Source organism: Letharia columbiana (assembly GCF_014066305.1).
Source record: "Letharia columbiana isolate WasteWater2 chromosome Unknown Sc0000029_s0, whole genome shotgun sequence".
NCBI lineage: Eukaryota > Fungi > Ascomycota > Lecanoromycetes > Lecanorales > Parmeliaceae > Letharia > Letharia columbiana.
The window spans coordinates 97,355-112,892 of NW_023501071.1; the positions used below are offsets into that span (position 1 = coordinate 97,355).

Sequence of the window (15,538 nt, forward strand, 5' to 3'; positions counted from 1 at the left end):
TAAAATTTTAAGATTTTTTTTTAAACTATAGCTTATAGCTTACGCTTTTTAAAGATAAGAAAATTTCGAAATTTAATCTTATAATTTTTCAAAGACAAAAAATTCAAAAATCGCTTATTAAAAATCGCTTATTAAATTTACTCGACAGCTCTAATTAAATAAAATAATTATAAATTTAATTTATAGGCCACTACTTATTTCTTTATAATTTCTTAAATTATAAAGCTTACTTTATATTTTCTAACGCTATAAAAATTATAAAGTTTAATCTATTATTTATAAAGCGAAGTAGTATTTAAATATAATTATATAAAACACGTTTAGATTTAACTAATTTATTTACTTATTTATATAATTATTATTCTTCTATCTTTCTATTAACTATATTAATTTTATTAATATAAATATATTTATTTTTAATATCTCTTATTTAAAGATTATTAAATATCTAAGATATATATATTTCTTTTTTTCGTCTTTTAAAGTCTCTATTAATATCTTTAAATCGTTTTTTAAAGAATTTATTATTATTAGTAATTAAGGCTATAAGCGAGCTTAATAATTATCTATTACTATTTATAAACGCGTTAAAAGATTCTTAAAAAGAGCTTAATTTTTTTTTATAGATTTATTTTAAGCTAGCGATAATATCTTTTAATTTAATAATATTATCTCTTAAGACGCGTCTTTCTTCTCTTTTTTTTTTTTAATCTATTTTAAAGTTTTTTAACGCGTATTAAATTCTAAATATTATTAAAAAGAAGCTTTTAAATAAGAGAAAGATACTATTAAAGATTCTTTATTATAAGATCTACTAGTAGATTTCTTTAATAATAACTCTTTTAATAATTTATTTTTTAATTTTTATTTTATTTTTATTTAATTTTTAATAAAGCTCGCTAGCTATATTACGCGTTATCTTACTAGCCGAAAAGATTTAATATATTCTATAAAATATTCTTTATTAAGTAATATTATATCGTACTCGAATATAATATAAATAGAATTAGATATTATATTATCTTTCTAATATAGATTTAAAATTTTAATAATATATTTTAGAATATAATATATCTATAATGTTATATTATAATATAATATATATATAAGATATCTTAATTAAAATTTCTATATTTATAGAATAATTTACTTAAGATATATAGAATATATTTATTCTTCTTTATAAAGAGAGAGAGAATATAAATGTTACGAGCGTACCCTTAACACACCCCTTAGCCCTATGGCTAGCGGGCCTTGACGGAGACATCCCCTATCATATCATGCCTTCTGCTCACCTACATAGTTCGATAGCCTTATTATTCTCATTCTACCTCACCCATACTAGTATCGCATTTATACTAGTCCTGATATTATAATAAAGCTCCTTTATACCCCCCCCCCGGCGAAGAGAATTGACGGGTTTTCACTTTCTGCTCGAAGCAAGCGACCGAGTCTAATAAAGAAGACGCTGGGTATTTCTATTATATAGAAGTCTTACCATACATTTAAATCATTAAACACCTATATTATTCGAAAGAATCTATATTAAATAATCTACATTATCAACGGTAGCCTAATCCATCAAAAAACAAGTCCCCTACATCGAATACAAAAAATCCTTCTCCGCTCCATTCCCCGCACAAAGTCTATCACCGGCTAAGAGACCCCCGGCGGACTTCCTATTATTCGAAAGGATACTATTTAAAGTACTTATAGTCTTAACGACGACTTAATCGATCAAGAAACAAAAGAAACAACACTATTTCGAGCGTCACAGTCAAATTTCGACTCTCAACACAGAGATCTACCACCTTTCTCGACTCGCGCACGCCTTCACAGTACCGGAGTTCCAGAGATCTCTCCATTTCACTCGACAAAGACACTATTCGATATTGCAATAGACCTCTCCGATCCATCTTTACCTACATTCAACACATCATGAGTTCCTTAAATTTTCATATAATCGACGATTCTATCTACCACAAGATAGTAGAAGCTAATAAGAAAGACGACTATTATATGAAAATCCGTAACGATATCGTCGAAGATAAGGATAAGTTTTAAGGAATTACTCTTAATAAGTACTTCGTATAAGACGAGATACTTTATTATAAGAATCGTTTATAAATATTCGATAATATATATATCGATGTTATTCGAGAGATATATAATTAACTATTCTACGGTTATTTCGAGATAATATATATTTATAAACTACTTAAAAGAGAATATTACTAGCGAGGAATAAGAACGATAGTAACTACTTATATTTAGAATTATTATATCTATTAGAGAATTAAGATATCTCGCGATCGAGAATATAATTTACTTTAGTCTATATTAAATTTATCTATATTAATACTAAGATATATATCTTTATATCGTCGATTATCTATATATTATAATTAGCTCTATCTTATCTACGAAGATCTATATACGAGATATTCGCTTTTAAATTCGCTACGACTTTATATATCGTAGATATAGCGATCTCTATCTATTAAGAATCTATATTAGCGATATTACGAAGTATCGAAAATATAAGACTAAAACTCGCCTAATATCTCTACTCCGCCTTCGCCTTTATTCCTACTATTATTTACTCTACGAGATTTCGTTAAAGTAAATCGATATCGATTAATTTCATCGAAAAATATGTGCTGGGGCGTGTCCTTCCCAGTAGTGAAAAGCTTGCCAAGTACTGGTTTTTAACTATTTTTGATTCTCAGGGAGATCCCCTAAAACCCCTCGGACCCTTCGAGGGCTCTTTAAGGGCTCTCCGAGAGCTTCTGTCGAGGGGCTGTCAAAGCAAGCTCGAAATTTGATTATTTTAGTGATATTTAATTGATTTTAAGCTTGCTTTAACAGCCCCTCGACAGAAGCTCTCGGAGAGCCCTTAAAGAGCTTCGAAGTGTTTAAGGGATTTTAAGGGATCTAACTCTAAGAATCGAGAGAGACGTTAGAGAGAGACGTTAGAGAGAGACGTTATAGTTCACTAAGAATCGAGAGAGACGTTATAATTTATTTGACATACTTAGGGGAGACCCCCTGAAACCCCCTAACCCTCCGGGGGCTCTCCGAGGGCTTCTGTCGGAGGGGCTCTTCTCGCAAGCTCGATAATTTGAATAAAAATCTTAGTTTTTAGTATATCTTTACGAATACTTTATTAAATTTCGTCTTCGCTACTTTATTTGAAAGCGTATAATTAACTCTATAACTCTATAAATTTACTTTATTATCATTTATTACGTAATGTTAAAGGAATTAAATAGAATAATTTAATAAAGTTGATATTCGAGGTTCAGCCTTATGGTGCTTCCTCTTTTGGATATACCCGTGTTTAGAACGAAAATGAAGAAATAAGGTGTGTTTTAGACTAGAAATCGTGAAATTCGAGGATCTGATTGGCCAACCTTAAATTTATAGTTGTCGAATATTTTGTAATTTCAGTCTTGAGTAATGAGAAAGCAAGCTTTCTACTTAGATAGCTATTTAGTCTAATACTACTAGATTTATCTATCTTTATAAGTATTAATTTAATATTATTTAATAATTAGAAAATAAGAATCTAAGATAAGCTTATCTATAATAATAATTATTTCTCTATCGATATTTTTAAAATTACTTATATTATAGTAAGACTTAAAGAGAAAGTTAATTAATATATATTTATTAGATAATAATATCGCTTATACTCTATAGTCGATAATCTTTTAAATTATTTAAGTAATATATATAAGATACTCTTATTTATTCTTAGAATAATCTATTAATATATTTATAATAAAATAAGTTAAGGAAGTTAATTATTTCTTAAATTCTATAATAATCTTATTAAATATATCGAATATAATTTTAGAAATAATAGTCTTAACGATCTTAGAAATAAGAGTCTAATAAACGATATATAAAAGAAATCGAAACTTCGTTTTTATAACTTAATTTATTTAATAATAAGAGATTAAACTACGTCTAAGTTAAAGGAATATATTATAAAAATATAGCTTTAATATTAATAATCTATTAAGAAATTTATCGAAAAGAAGATTAAAAGATTCGCGGAGTAATATATAAAAGTAAAGATCGAGACTAATATAAAAAAGGGTATCTTAATTATAACTCGTTTTACTTTTAATATAAAAGATTTAAGTCTTACTAAGATAGAGGATTTTATAAATAAGAATTAGACTTATATATAAAAGTATAGTAAATATATCGATCTCGATATAAATAGCGAGAAGAAATATAAGCTTAGTTATTAGAACTATCTATGATTAAAAATATAGTAAACTTATTAAGTAGAAAAATGTAATCGAAATCAGCGTGAGCATCGATAAATCCTCGGATATCGCGTTTTTAAACGAATTAAAACCGTTCGATATCTTTAGAATAGCTCTATTTTTCACATTCGAAAATCGATTTCTTAGACTTATATTACTGAATAATTACCTTATATCAAGCTCACTAATCAGACTCCCCTTATTATTATATACGTGAAGATCCTTCGAAGCTATAGTACATTATCTATAGGCCTTACTATCCCCGTCGATAGCCTCTATCGATATCGATTATATGACATTCTATAGAGAAACTCACTTGATATTAAATTAGAGTTTCTAGCGCCTACGGCTTAATTCGATTCGATTCGATTCGAAAGCCCTCGATTAATCACATCGCATCATTTTATTAAAATCCTTTACATTAAAATATCGACTTAAAAATTATCATAGATCACTAAGATAATTATAATTATTACTTACTTATTCTTCCACCGATTTTCTTTAAATTAAACTCTCTATACTCGCTATACCTCTAGTTAACAACGAGACTAATATAAAAAATTTATATAAAGCCTATTACTACTGCTACCGTCGCTAAGAATAAGTATTATATTAAAAGTTTCAAATATTAAAAGTTCTTTATTTTTATGAATTTTTAGCGAGTATAATATATATATATATAATAAAATTATTTAATTATTTCGAAGGTCTATAGTAAGTAGACTAAATAAAAGAAGAACTTAGAGAATCTTACTAGTATATAGATAAGATATAGCTATATCTCTAGGATCTTAATCCTCTTCAGTTAAGAACTATATAGACTATAGATATTTAAAGATATAAGATAATTAATAGATCTACATCTTCGATCTATTAATTATAAAGGCTATAACTATTTAAGAGAGAGAGATAGTATTACGAGCGTATTCTTAATATATCTCTTAGTTCTATAGCTAGCGGGCCTTAACGAAGACATCCCCTATTATATTATATCTTCTTCCCACATATATAGTTCGATAGTCTTATTATTCTCGTTTTATCTTACTTATACTAATATCGTATCTATACTAGTTCTAATAATAAAGAGTAAGTTAATATAGCTATTTATCTTCTTATGAATAGTAATAATTAAAATATTAATTAAAACTATAAACGTCTTTATTCTTCTTTTTAAAATTATAATATAAAAAAATCTTTTAAATTTTAAATCTTTAAATATTATAAGAATAAAATTCTATAATTATCTTTATTTATATATTTATCTTAACGCGTTAGATAAGCTTAATAAACTTAATATTTATTCTTTTCTTAAATTCTTCACTACTCTTTTATTCTACTCTATTATAATTTTTTTAAATATCTTAAATTTATCTTTATCTAATTAAACTTATTAATTATTTATAAATAAATTCGCTTTTTAAATTATTTTAGATCTCTTTATCGAAGCTAAATTTATTATTATTAATCTTCTCTAATTATAAACTTATTAATTATCTCTTTATATATTATAAAGTATTAATTATATATATTAATAAATTTATAAATATTAGACTTATAAAAGTACTTTTCATAAATTTAATATCTTTATTAATATAATTATTATAATTATTTATTAAGTTATTATATAAAGTACTATTAGCCTTTTTAATTTAATTTTATAGATTAAGATCTTCTTTAAAATCGAGTCTAATTTATTTAAATTTATTTTCTTAATATTTTATATAAAGAATTATTATTAAAATATAGAATATTATTAATAAATAATACTTTTAAATATTATAATATCTTTTAATTATTAAGAAATATCGCTTATACGTAATAGTCTTCGCGAAAAAATAAAAATATTATAAGTTATTTAAACGATTATAGCGTATTTAGATTTTAATTTCTTTTATTATTTTAAGATTAAAAGATTTATTAGATTATTAAAAGAAGCTTTATAAAGATTAAAAGTAAGATTATAATTAGAATAATAATTAGAAAACTTATTATTTTTTCTATATTACTAAAACTAATTATATTTATTCTTATTATTTAAATATTTAATCTCGAATTCTATCGCTTAATTAAGTATATTTTTATTTAGTTAATTTATTCCCTTAACTCTTTATAATTAACTACTTATATTAATACCTTAATAATTTTAAAATATTCTTTTAAGCGCTTCTCAATAAAATTTTATTTATAATTATTTTTTAATATTAATTTTTTAATTTAGTTTTTTTAATTTTATATTATTATAACAAATTTAAACTTATAAATTAAATTTATAATCTATTTTTTTAATTAAAACTATTATTAAGAAATAGTTCTTAATATTATATAATATAAAGTTATTTCATTAATCTATATAATTTATAGATATATATATACGAAGAAAGATACGCTAAAGTTTAATTAGAAAGATATATCGAGTGTAATAAATTGATTTATAATAGTTTTCTATAAAAAATAGAGAAAGGCTATATTCTTATAATTAGAAGTATTAAAATATTAGAAAGAAATAAAGATAACGTATTAATTAGTAGTGTAAATTCTATAATATCTCTTATCGTAGTAAAATCTTTCGAATAATAAAATAGCTATAGATATCGAATAATTTCAATTTATTTAAATATATATTATTTAATAGTTCTTCTATAGAGATCTAAATAGCTATAATTATTATAGTAGATTCGTCTCTTATAACGTTATTATAGTAATATATTATATTAATATTAGTATATATAATAGAATAAGATAGAGCTAAGCTTAAAAACCTTAAATTTATATATATAGTTAATTATAATTTTAGGTTCTATACGCTTTTTAGTTAGACCGGCTAAGTTAACTCGATAATCCTCTTACGCCTCTCTTATTAAAAATTTATATATAGAAGTTTTACACTTTAAAGTACTCAGCTTATAATATATATAGTTACTTCATAATTCCTCAAATTATAAAGCTCGCTTTACGCTTTCTAACGCTATAAAAATTATAAAGTTTAACTTACTATTAATAGATTAAATAGATATTTAAATATAATAGTTATAGTAGTTATACTAGACGCGTTTAGAATCGAATAATAATCCTTTCACCTATTTATATAATTATTCTTCTTTTACTATTCTATTAATTCTATTAATTTTATTAATTTTATTAATTCTATTAATTCTATTAATATAAATATAATCGTTTTCGATACCCCTCGCCTAAAGGTTACTTAATATCTTAGATATATATATCTCTTTTATTCGCCTCTTAGAGCCCCTATTAATATCCTCTTAAAACGTATCTTTCTTCTCTATCTATTCTTTATTACTCTATTTTAAAATCTTTTAACGCGTATTAGATTCTAAATATCGTTTCTAGACTACTCTTTAGCGAATTCGCTATTACTAATAATCGAGACTATAAGCGAGCTTGATAGCTATTTACTACTACTTATAAACGCGTTAAAAAATCTTTAAAAAGAGCTCTTACTTAGCTAGCTACTTAGTCTAATACTTTATAAGAGAAGAAGTAGAAAAAGAAACTATAATAGATAAATGCGGAGAATACTACGGAGAATACTACGAAGTATACTATAGAGAAATCAAGTGGTAATAAAGCTATTATCGTTAAGAATACGGCTTAGCTCTCTAAGATCCCACGTTATATACTCTCTATAGTTTCGTATTAAATCATTACTTAGTAAGCGAAGAATATTACTATAATTTAATCTATTATCTCTACTATATTAAGAAGTAAGAGAAGAAATTATAATAGATAAATACGAAGAATACTATAGAGAAACTAAGCGGTAATAAGATTATTATTATTAAGAATACGACTTAACTCTTTAAGATCTTATATTATATTAATTATTTACTTAGTTAATTACTTAACTAGCTACTTAATTTAATACTCTATAAAAAAAGAAGTAAGAGAAGGAATTATAATAGGTAAATGCGAAGAATATTACGGAGAAATTAAGCGGTAATAAGACTACTATCGTTAAGAATACGACTTAGCTCTTTAAGATTCTATATTATATACTCTTTACGATTTTATATTAAATTATTACTTAGTAAGCGAAGAATACTACTATAACTTAGTCTATTATTTCTACTATATTAATATAATATATTACTATAACCTCTATAGAAGGAATATCGAATAATATATATTTAAATGAATTAAAATCGTTCGATATCTTACTCTAATAACTACTTTATTATTCGAAAGATTTTACTACGATAGAAGATAATATAGAATTTACACTACTAATTAGTATATTATCTCTATTTTTTTTTAATATTTCGATACTTCTTACTATAAGAATAAAATCTTTCTCTATTTTCTATAGATAATTATTATAGATTAATTCTTTATACTTAATATACCTTTCTAATTAAGTCTTAATACGCCTCTCTTTACATATATATATCTATATATTATATAGATAAAATTAATTTTATAGTAATAAAAGTAGGTTAAAAATATATAGTAAGCGATTAGAGTTTAATTTAACTTAGAGCTAAGGCTAAAATTCGATTTAACTTAGAAAAATCTAACTCTATAAATTTAATTTATGAGTCTTTACTTATAATAGAAATAATAGATTAAGTTATAGTAGTATTCTTCGCTTATAAAGTAATAATTTAGTATAGAATCGTAGAGAGTATATAACGTGGAATCTTAAAGAGTTAAGCCGTGTTCTTAACGATAATAATCTTATTATTACTTAATTTCTTCGTAGTATTCTCCGTAATATTCTTCGTAAATTCTTTATATTTATCTATTATAATTTCTTCTCTTACTTCTTCTCTTATAGAGTATTAAACTAAGTAATTAGCTAAATAGTTAATTAAGTAAATTATTAAATAACTAACTAACGATTTAGTTAAGTAAATTACTAAGCTAATAGCGTAGATAATATTAATTAAGCGATTAATCGAGTATCGCTAATTTAAGAGAAGAAGTATATAGAGGAAAATAATAATTATAAATTCGTTTAAACTCTTTTTAGCTTTTTAACGCGTTTATAAATAGTAGTAAATAGCTATTAAGCTCGATTACGACCTCGCTTATTAATAATAACGAATTTATTATAAGATAGTTTAGAGGCGTTAGTAGGGGCTTAAAGAGATAAATAAAAGAATTTATATATTTAAAGCGTTTAGTAACGTTTCCGCGAGGGGTATTAAGAATAATTATATTTATATTAATAGAATTAATAGAATTAATAGAGTAGTAGTGAATAATAATTACATAAATAGGTGAAAGGCCGAACGCGTTAATATAATTATTATATTTAAATATTTATTTAATTTATTAATAGTAGATTAAACTTTATAATTTTTATATCGTTAGAAAGCGTAAACTAAGCTCTATAATTAACGAAATTATAAAGTAATAGTATTCGTAGAAAACTAGTTATTTTGAAGTCTAAAACTTTTATATATAAATTTTTAATAAGAAAGCTTAAGAGAGCTAGTAGATTAATTTCGTCGATCTAATTAAAGAGCGTAATAACTCTAAATTTATAATTAGTTATATATAAAAATTTAAGATTTTATAGCTTAGCTTTATTTTATTCTTTTATATATATTAATTTAGATATAAAAGCGTAGCTTATCTATATAGATAGTCTAAATTTAATTAAATTTAACTATAATAAATAACTAATTCCTTATAAATTATCTTAAAAACTTTAAAAAAAAATCTAAGAAATTCTTTTTCTTCTTAATTTATTAAGCTCTTTATCTATATCAGTATATATAAAAGAATAAGATAGAGCTGAACTAGAAAATCTTGAATTTATATATATAGCCAATTATAAATTTAGGGTTACTACGCTCTTTAGTTAGATCGGCTAAATTAGCCCGCTAGCCCTCCTAAGCTCTCTTATTAAAAATTTATATATAGAAGTTTTATACTCTGAAATAATCAGCTTTCTACGGATGCTGTTACTTTATAATTTCGTAAATTATAGAGCTTAGTTTGCGCTTTCTAACGTTATAAAAATAATGAAGTTTGACCTACTATTGGTAAATAAAATGAATATTTAAATATGGTAGTTATAATAGTTATATTAGACGTATTCAGAATTGAATAATAATTCTTTTATCTGTTTATTTGTTTGTGTAACTATTATTCTTCCACCACTCTATTAATTCTACTAATTCCACTAATATGAATACAATCGTTCTCGATACCCCTCGCGGAAACGTTACTAAACGCTTTAGGCATGTATACCCCTTTTACCCGCCTCTTAGAGCCTCTATTAACGCGAATCCGCTATTACTAGTAATCGAGGCCGTAAGCGAGCCTAACAGCTACTTACTACTGCTTATAAACGCGTTAGAAAGCTCTTAAAAAGAGCCCGAACGGATTTACAGCCATCGTTCTCCTCTATATACTACTCGACCAGCCGCTTAATTAATACTATCTACTCTATTAGCTTAGTAATTTACTTAGTTAACTACTTAGCTAGTTACTTAGTCTAATACTCTATAAGAGGAGGAGTAAGAGGAGGAACTACAATAGGCAAATGCGGAGAACACTGCGGAGAACACTATGGAGAATACTGCGGAGAAACCAAGCGGCAACAAGGCCACCATCGTCAAGAACACGGCTCAGCTCTCCGAGATCCCACGTCATATACTCTCCACGGTTCCACATCAAATCATCACTCAGCAAGCGGAGAACACCACTGCAACTTGGCCTGTCATCCCCACTGCATTAAGGAGTAAGAGAAGGAACTACAACAGGCAAATGCGGAGAACACTGCGGAGAAACCAAGCGGCAACAAGGCTACCATCGTCAAAAACACGCCTCAGCTCTCCAAGATCCCACGTCATATGCTCTCCACGGTTCCACATCAAATCATCACTCAGCAAGCGGAGAACACCACTGCAACTTAGCCTGTCATCCCCACTGCATTAAGCAGTAAGAGGAGGAACTACAACAGGCAAATGCGGAGAACACTGCGGAGAACACTATGGAGAACACTGCGGAGAAACCAAGCGGCAATAAGGCCACCATCGTCAAGAACACGGCTCAGCTCTCCAAGATCCCACGTCATATCAGTTATCCACTCAGTCAGCCACTCAGCTAGCCACTCAGTCTGATACTCTATAAGAGGAGGAGCAAGAGGAGGAACTACAACAGGCGAATGCGGAGAACACTGCGGAGAAACCAAGCGGCAACAAGGCCCCCAGCACCAAGAACACGGCTCAGCTCTCCAAGATCCCACGTCATATCAGTCATCCACTCAGTCAGCCACTCAGCTAGCCACTCAGTCTGATACTCTACAAGACGAGGAGTAAGAGGAGGAACTACAACAGGCAAATGCGGAGAACACTACGGAGAAATCAAGCGGCAACAAGGCCACCATCGTCAAGAACACGGCTCAGCTCTCCAAGATCCCACGTCATATCAGTCATCCACTCAGTCAGCCACTCAGCTAGCCACTCAGTCTGATACTCTACAAGAGGAGGAGCAAGAGGAGGAACTACAACAGGCAAATGCGGAGAACACTGCGGAGAAACCAAGCGGCAACAAGGCCACCATCGTCAAGAACACGGCTCAGCTCTCCAAGATCCCACGTCATATGCTCTCCACGGTTCCACATCAAATCATCACTCAGCAAGCGGAGAACACCACTGCAACTTGGCCTGTCGTCCCCACTGCATTGATATGGGCGAGACAAGAGGCCTTACAAGCGAAGCAGACAGCCACTCAGCCAGCTCACCAATCCACTCAGTCATCCACTCAGCCAGCCACTCAGCAAGAGCACTCAGTTAAGCAAGAGGAGGAACAATACACTGCGGAGAATATTACGGAGACAGTCAGCAGCAGCAGTGACACAACAGCTCTGCTCTCCACGATCTCACACCAGTCCACTCAGTCAATGCAAGAGAAGGAACCACTGCAGCAGGCACATGCGGAGAACACTGCGGAGAAACCAAGCGACAACAAGGCCACCATCATCAAGAACACGGCTCAGCTCTCCAAGATCCCACGTCATATGCTCTCCACGGTTCCACGGCAAATCACCACTCAGCAGGCGGAGAACGACACTACAATTTGGCCTGCTATCTCTGCATGCCTAGACAATATCACATTGTGGTACATCACTGCAATGAGCACACAAGAGAAGGACCTACTACGTCGATCGCAGCCAAGTGGGCCACTGTAGAAGGAAGTTCGGACGATACATATTTGGACGAATTGAAACCGTCCGATGTCTTGCTCTGACAGCTATTTCATTATTCGAAAGATTTCACTGCGGTAGGAGATAATGTGGGATTCACACCACTAATTGGCATGTTGTCTCCATTTCTTTCCAATATTTCGATACTTCTTGCCATAAGGATATGGCCTTTCTCTGTTTTTTATGGGCAATTATTACGAATCAATCCTCCACACTCAATACACCTTCCTAATTAGGCCTTAGCGCGCCTCTCTCCGTACATATATATCTATATATAGGTCAAAAACGTATAGTAAGCGATCAGAGTTCGATTTGACTTAGGGCTAGGGCTAAAATTTGATTTAACTTAGAAAAATCCAACTCCATGAATTTAATTCATAGGCCTTTACTTGTAATTAAATAAATAATTATATATATTAAAATATAATAAATTATAATCTTCTTTTATTTATTTATTTATTTTATAAACTTATAAAAAAAGTTAATAAGCTAAATTAAATATTAAATCTATTAGAAATTAATCGAAAGTTATTTAGATATCTAAATTATAATTTTTATTTATATTAATTTTTTATTATTTAATCTTAAATAGATAGTTAATCTATTTTTTAAATTATATATAATACTAATATAAAGAAGTAGAGCGCGGATTAATATTTAATAAATTAAATTTTAATAAATCTTAATATTCTAGAAGAGTTTAAAAAAGCGTTTCTAATAATATTACTTTTTTTAAAAAATTAATATTTATCTAATATTAAAATATTTTTATCTTAAAGTCGTTTAGTTTATAATATAAAAAATATCTTTTTACGTTAATCACTAATATTAATATATATAATAATTTTTTAAATTTAAATTTTAATATATATAAAAGAATAAGATAGAGTTAAGCTTAAAAATATTAAATTTATATATATAGCTAATTATTAATTCGAGTTCTCTACGCTTTTTAATTAGATCGGCTAATTTATTATAAATAAAGAAATTAGTATTTATAACTATTAAGATCTCGCTCTTCTACGTCTCTCTTATTAAAAAAATAGATATATATTATTAATATATAGAATTACTTCTTTATTTTCTATTAGAATTTTAAGCTTTTTTTTTAATTTTAAAGCGCTATTTATACTTTTCGCATTTTTAAGAATTTTGAAATTTAGTCTTATAATTATTAAAGCGCAAGGAATTCAAATATCCCTTATTAAAGTTCGCTTATTAAAGATCGCTTATCTACTTACTCGATAGCTCTAATTTAAAAAAAAAAAATATATTTAATTTATAGATTTTTATTCGTAATTAATAATATAATAATTAGAATAATAATAAGATATATTATATTTTTATTAGAGTTATTAATAGATTAACTATATTTATTTAAATTTAATTCTTATCTTTTTTATTACGCTAACTCTTTTAAAAAAAATTAAAATAACTCTAATATTATTTAGAAGTTCTTTTAAAACTAATTAAATAATATATATTATATAAAAAATATATTATAAATAATTTTAAAATTTGAATTTTTTAATATTAAGTAAATTATTTATTATAAAAATAGAAAGATAAGTAATTAAATTATTAAAGAGTATATTATTATTACTAGTATTATTAATTATAAATCTAAATATATAAATTTAAATCTTATATTTTATAAAAATTAAATTAATAATACTTATAAATTTTAATTAATATATTTAGCTTCGATATATTTAAAATTTATAAAATTTTTATATTATTACTAATTAATATTAATAAAAAGAATTAAAATTATTATAGATAATTAATAATTTAAAATTAGAGAGATTTTAATATTATCGATTAATAAATTTTCTAGTAATTTTATTTCTAGCTCTATAGTTTTTCGTATTAATTAATTCTTTATAATAAATTTTAATTTTAATTATATATTAAAGTTAAGATAATATTAAAATTATAATATCTTAAAATAATTAATACTTATAAATAAAATATTATTATTTATAATTTAGTAATAAAATTATTTCGAGAAATCTTTATATATAAGCTTTCGATCTTTTAATATTTTAAGAGAATTTTAATAATAGTATTTTTAGAGTAAATAATAAGCTAGACTTTTTATTTATTATTTTATTTATTAATAGTTTCTATTATCTAATTTAAAAATATATTTAATTTTTATAACTATTAATTAAACTTATTTATTATAAATTATTAAAATTAGATTTCTTAATATATTCTTTAAACTTAATATATACTATTATATTATTTATTTTATAGTTTATAAATAAATAAATTAGAATTTTATTATAGTAATAATGAATAATATATAACTCGTCGAAACTAATAAATATATATTTAGTTCTAGAATTTCTTAATTTTTAAGCCTTAATAAATAGACTAATAATTATTATTAAATTTAAATTAATTCTATATAGCTTATACTATCTTTATCTATTACTATATTTTTTTATTTTTTTTATTAATATTAAATAGAATATAAAGTTTATTATTATCTTTATATTAAAATATACTTATTAATATTTTATATTAAGTATTATTAAATAAATAAAATTAAGTTTATATTAAATAAAGATTTAGATAATATTTTAAAATTAAGATATTTAAAGAGTAATTAAAAAAGATATATAAATAAATAAAATATTAGAAATAAAATAAGATTAATATTTAATATATAAATTCTATCTTCTTATTATAATAGAAACTTATATTATTTTAATAATATATTATTATATTATTTTTAATATTTAAATTAAAAATTAACTTTTTTTAATTAGAAATATAATTAATAGCTATATATATAATAATATGTAATAATACTAATATAAAATTAATATTTAATTTAATTAATTTAAAACTCTAATTAATTTAGCTATTAACGCTTTTTTATTTAATATAATATATATTTAATTTCTTTTAATATTACTCGTTTATCGCTATATTATTTTAAATATTAGAATTAAAAATTAAATCTTTTTAATTAATATTCTAATTATTAATTTTATTAATAAAAATATATATTAATATCTTAAAATTATTAAATAAATTTTATTAGGCGTTAATATAGAATTAAAATCTA

At 25.2% G+C, this 15,538-nt stretch overlaps 1 protein-coding gene across 1 annotated transcript; it reads left to right on the forward strand.

Annotated features, from left to right (window-relative positions):
* Positions 1–11,244: 11,244 nt before the first annotated feature.
* HO173_008246 (uncharacterized protein) lies at positions 11,245–12,444 on the forward strand (the record flags this gene model as incomplete). Its single annotated transcript, XM_037310146.1, has 3 exons — positions 11,245–11,344; positions 11,386–11,520; positions 11,591–12,444. The coding sequence occupies 3 exons, from the start codon at positions 11,245–11,247 to the stop codon at positions 12,442–12,444; spliced, it is 1,089 nt and encodes a 362-aa protein (XP_037162932.1).
* Between the last annotated feature and the right edge of the window lie 3,094 nt (positions 12,445–15,538).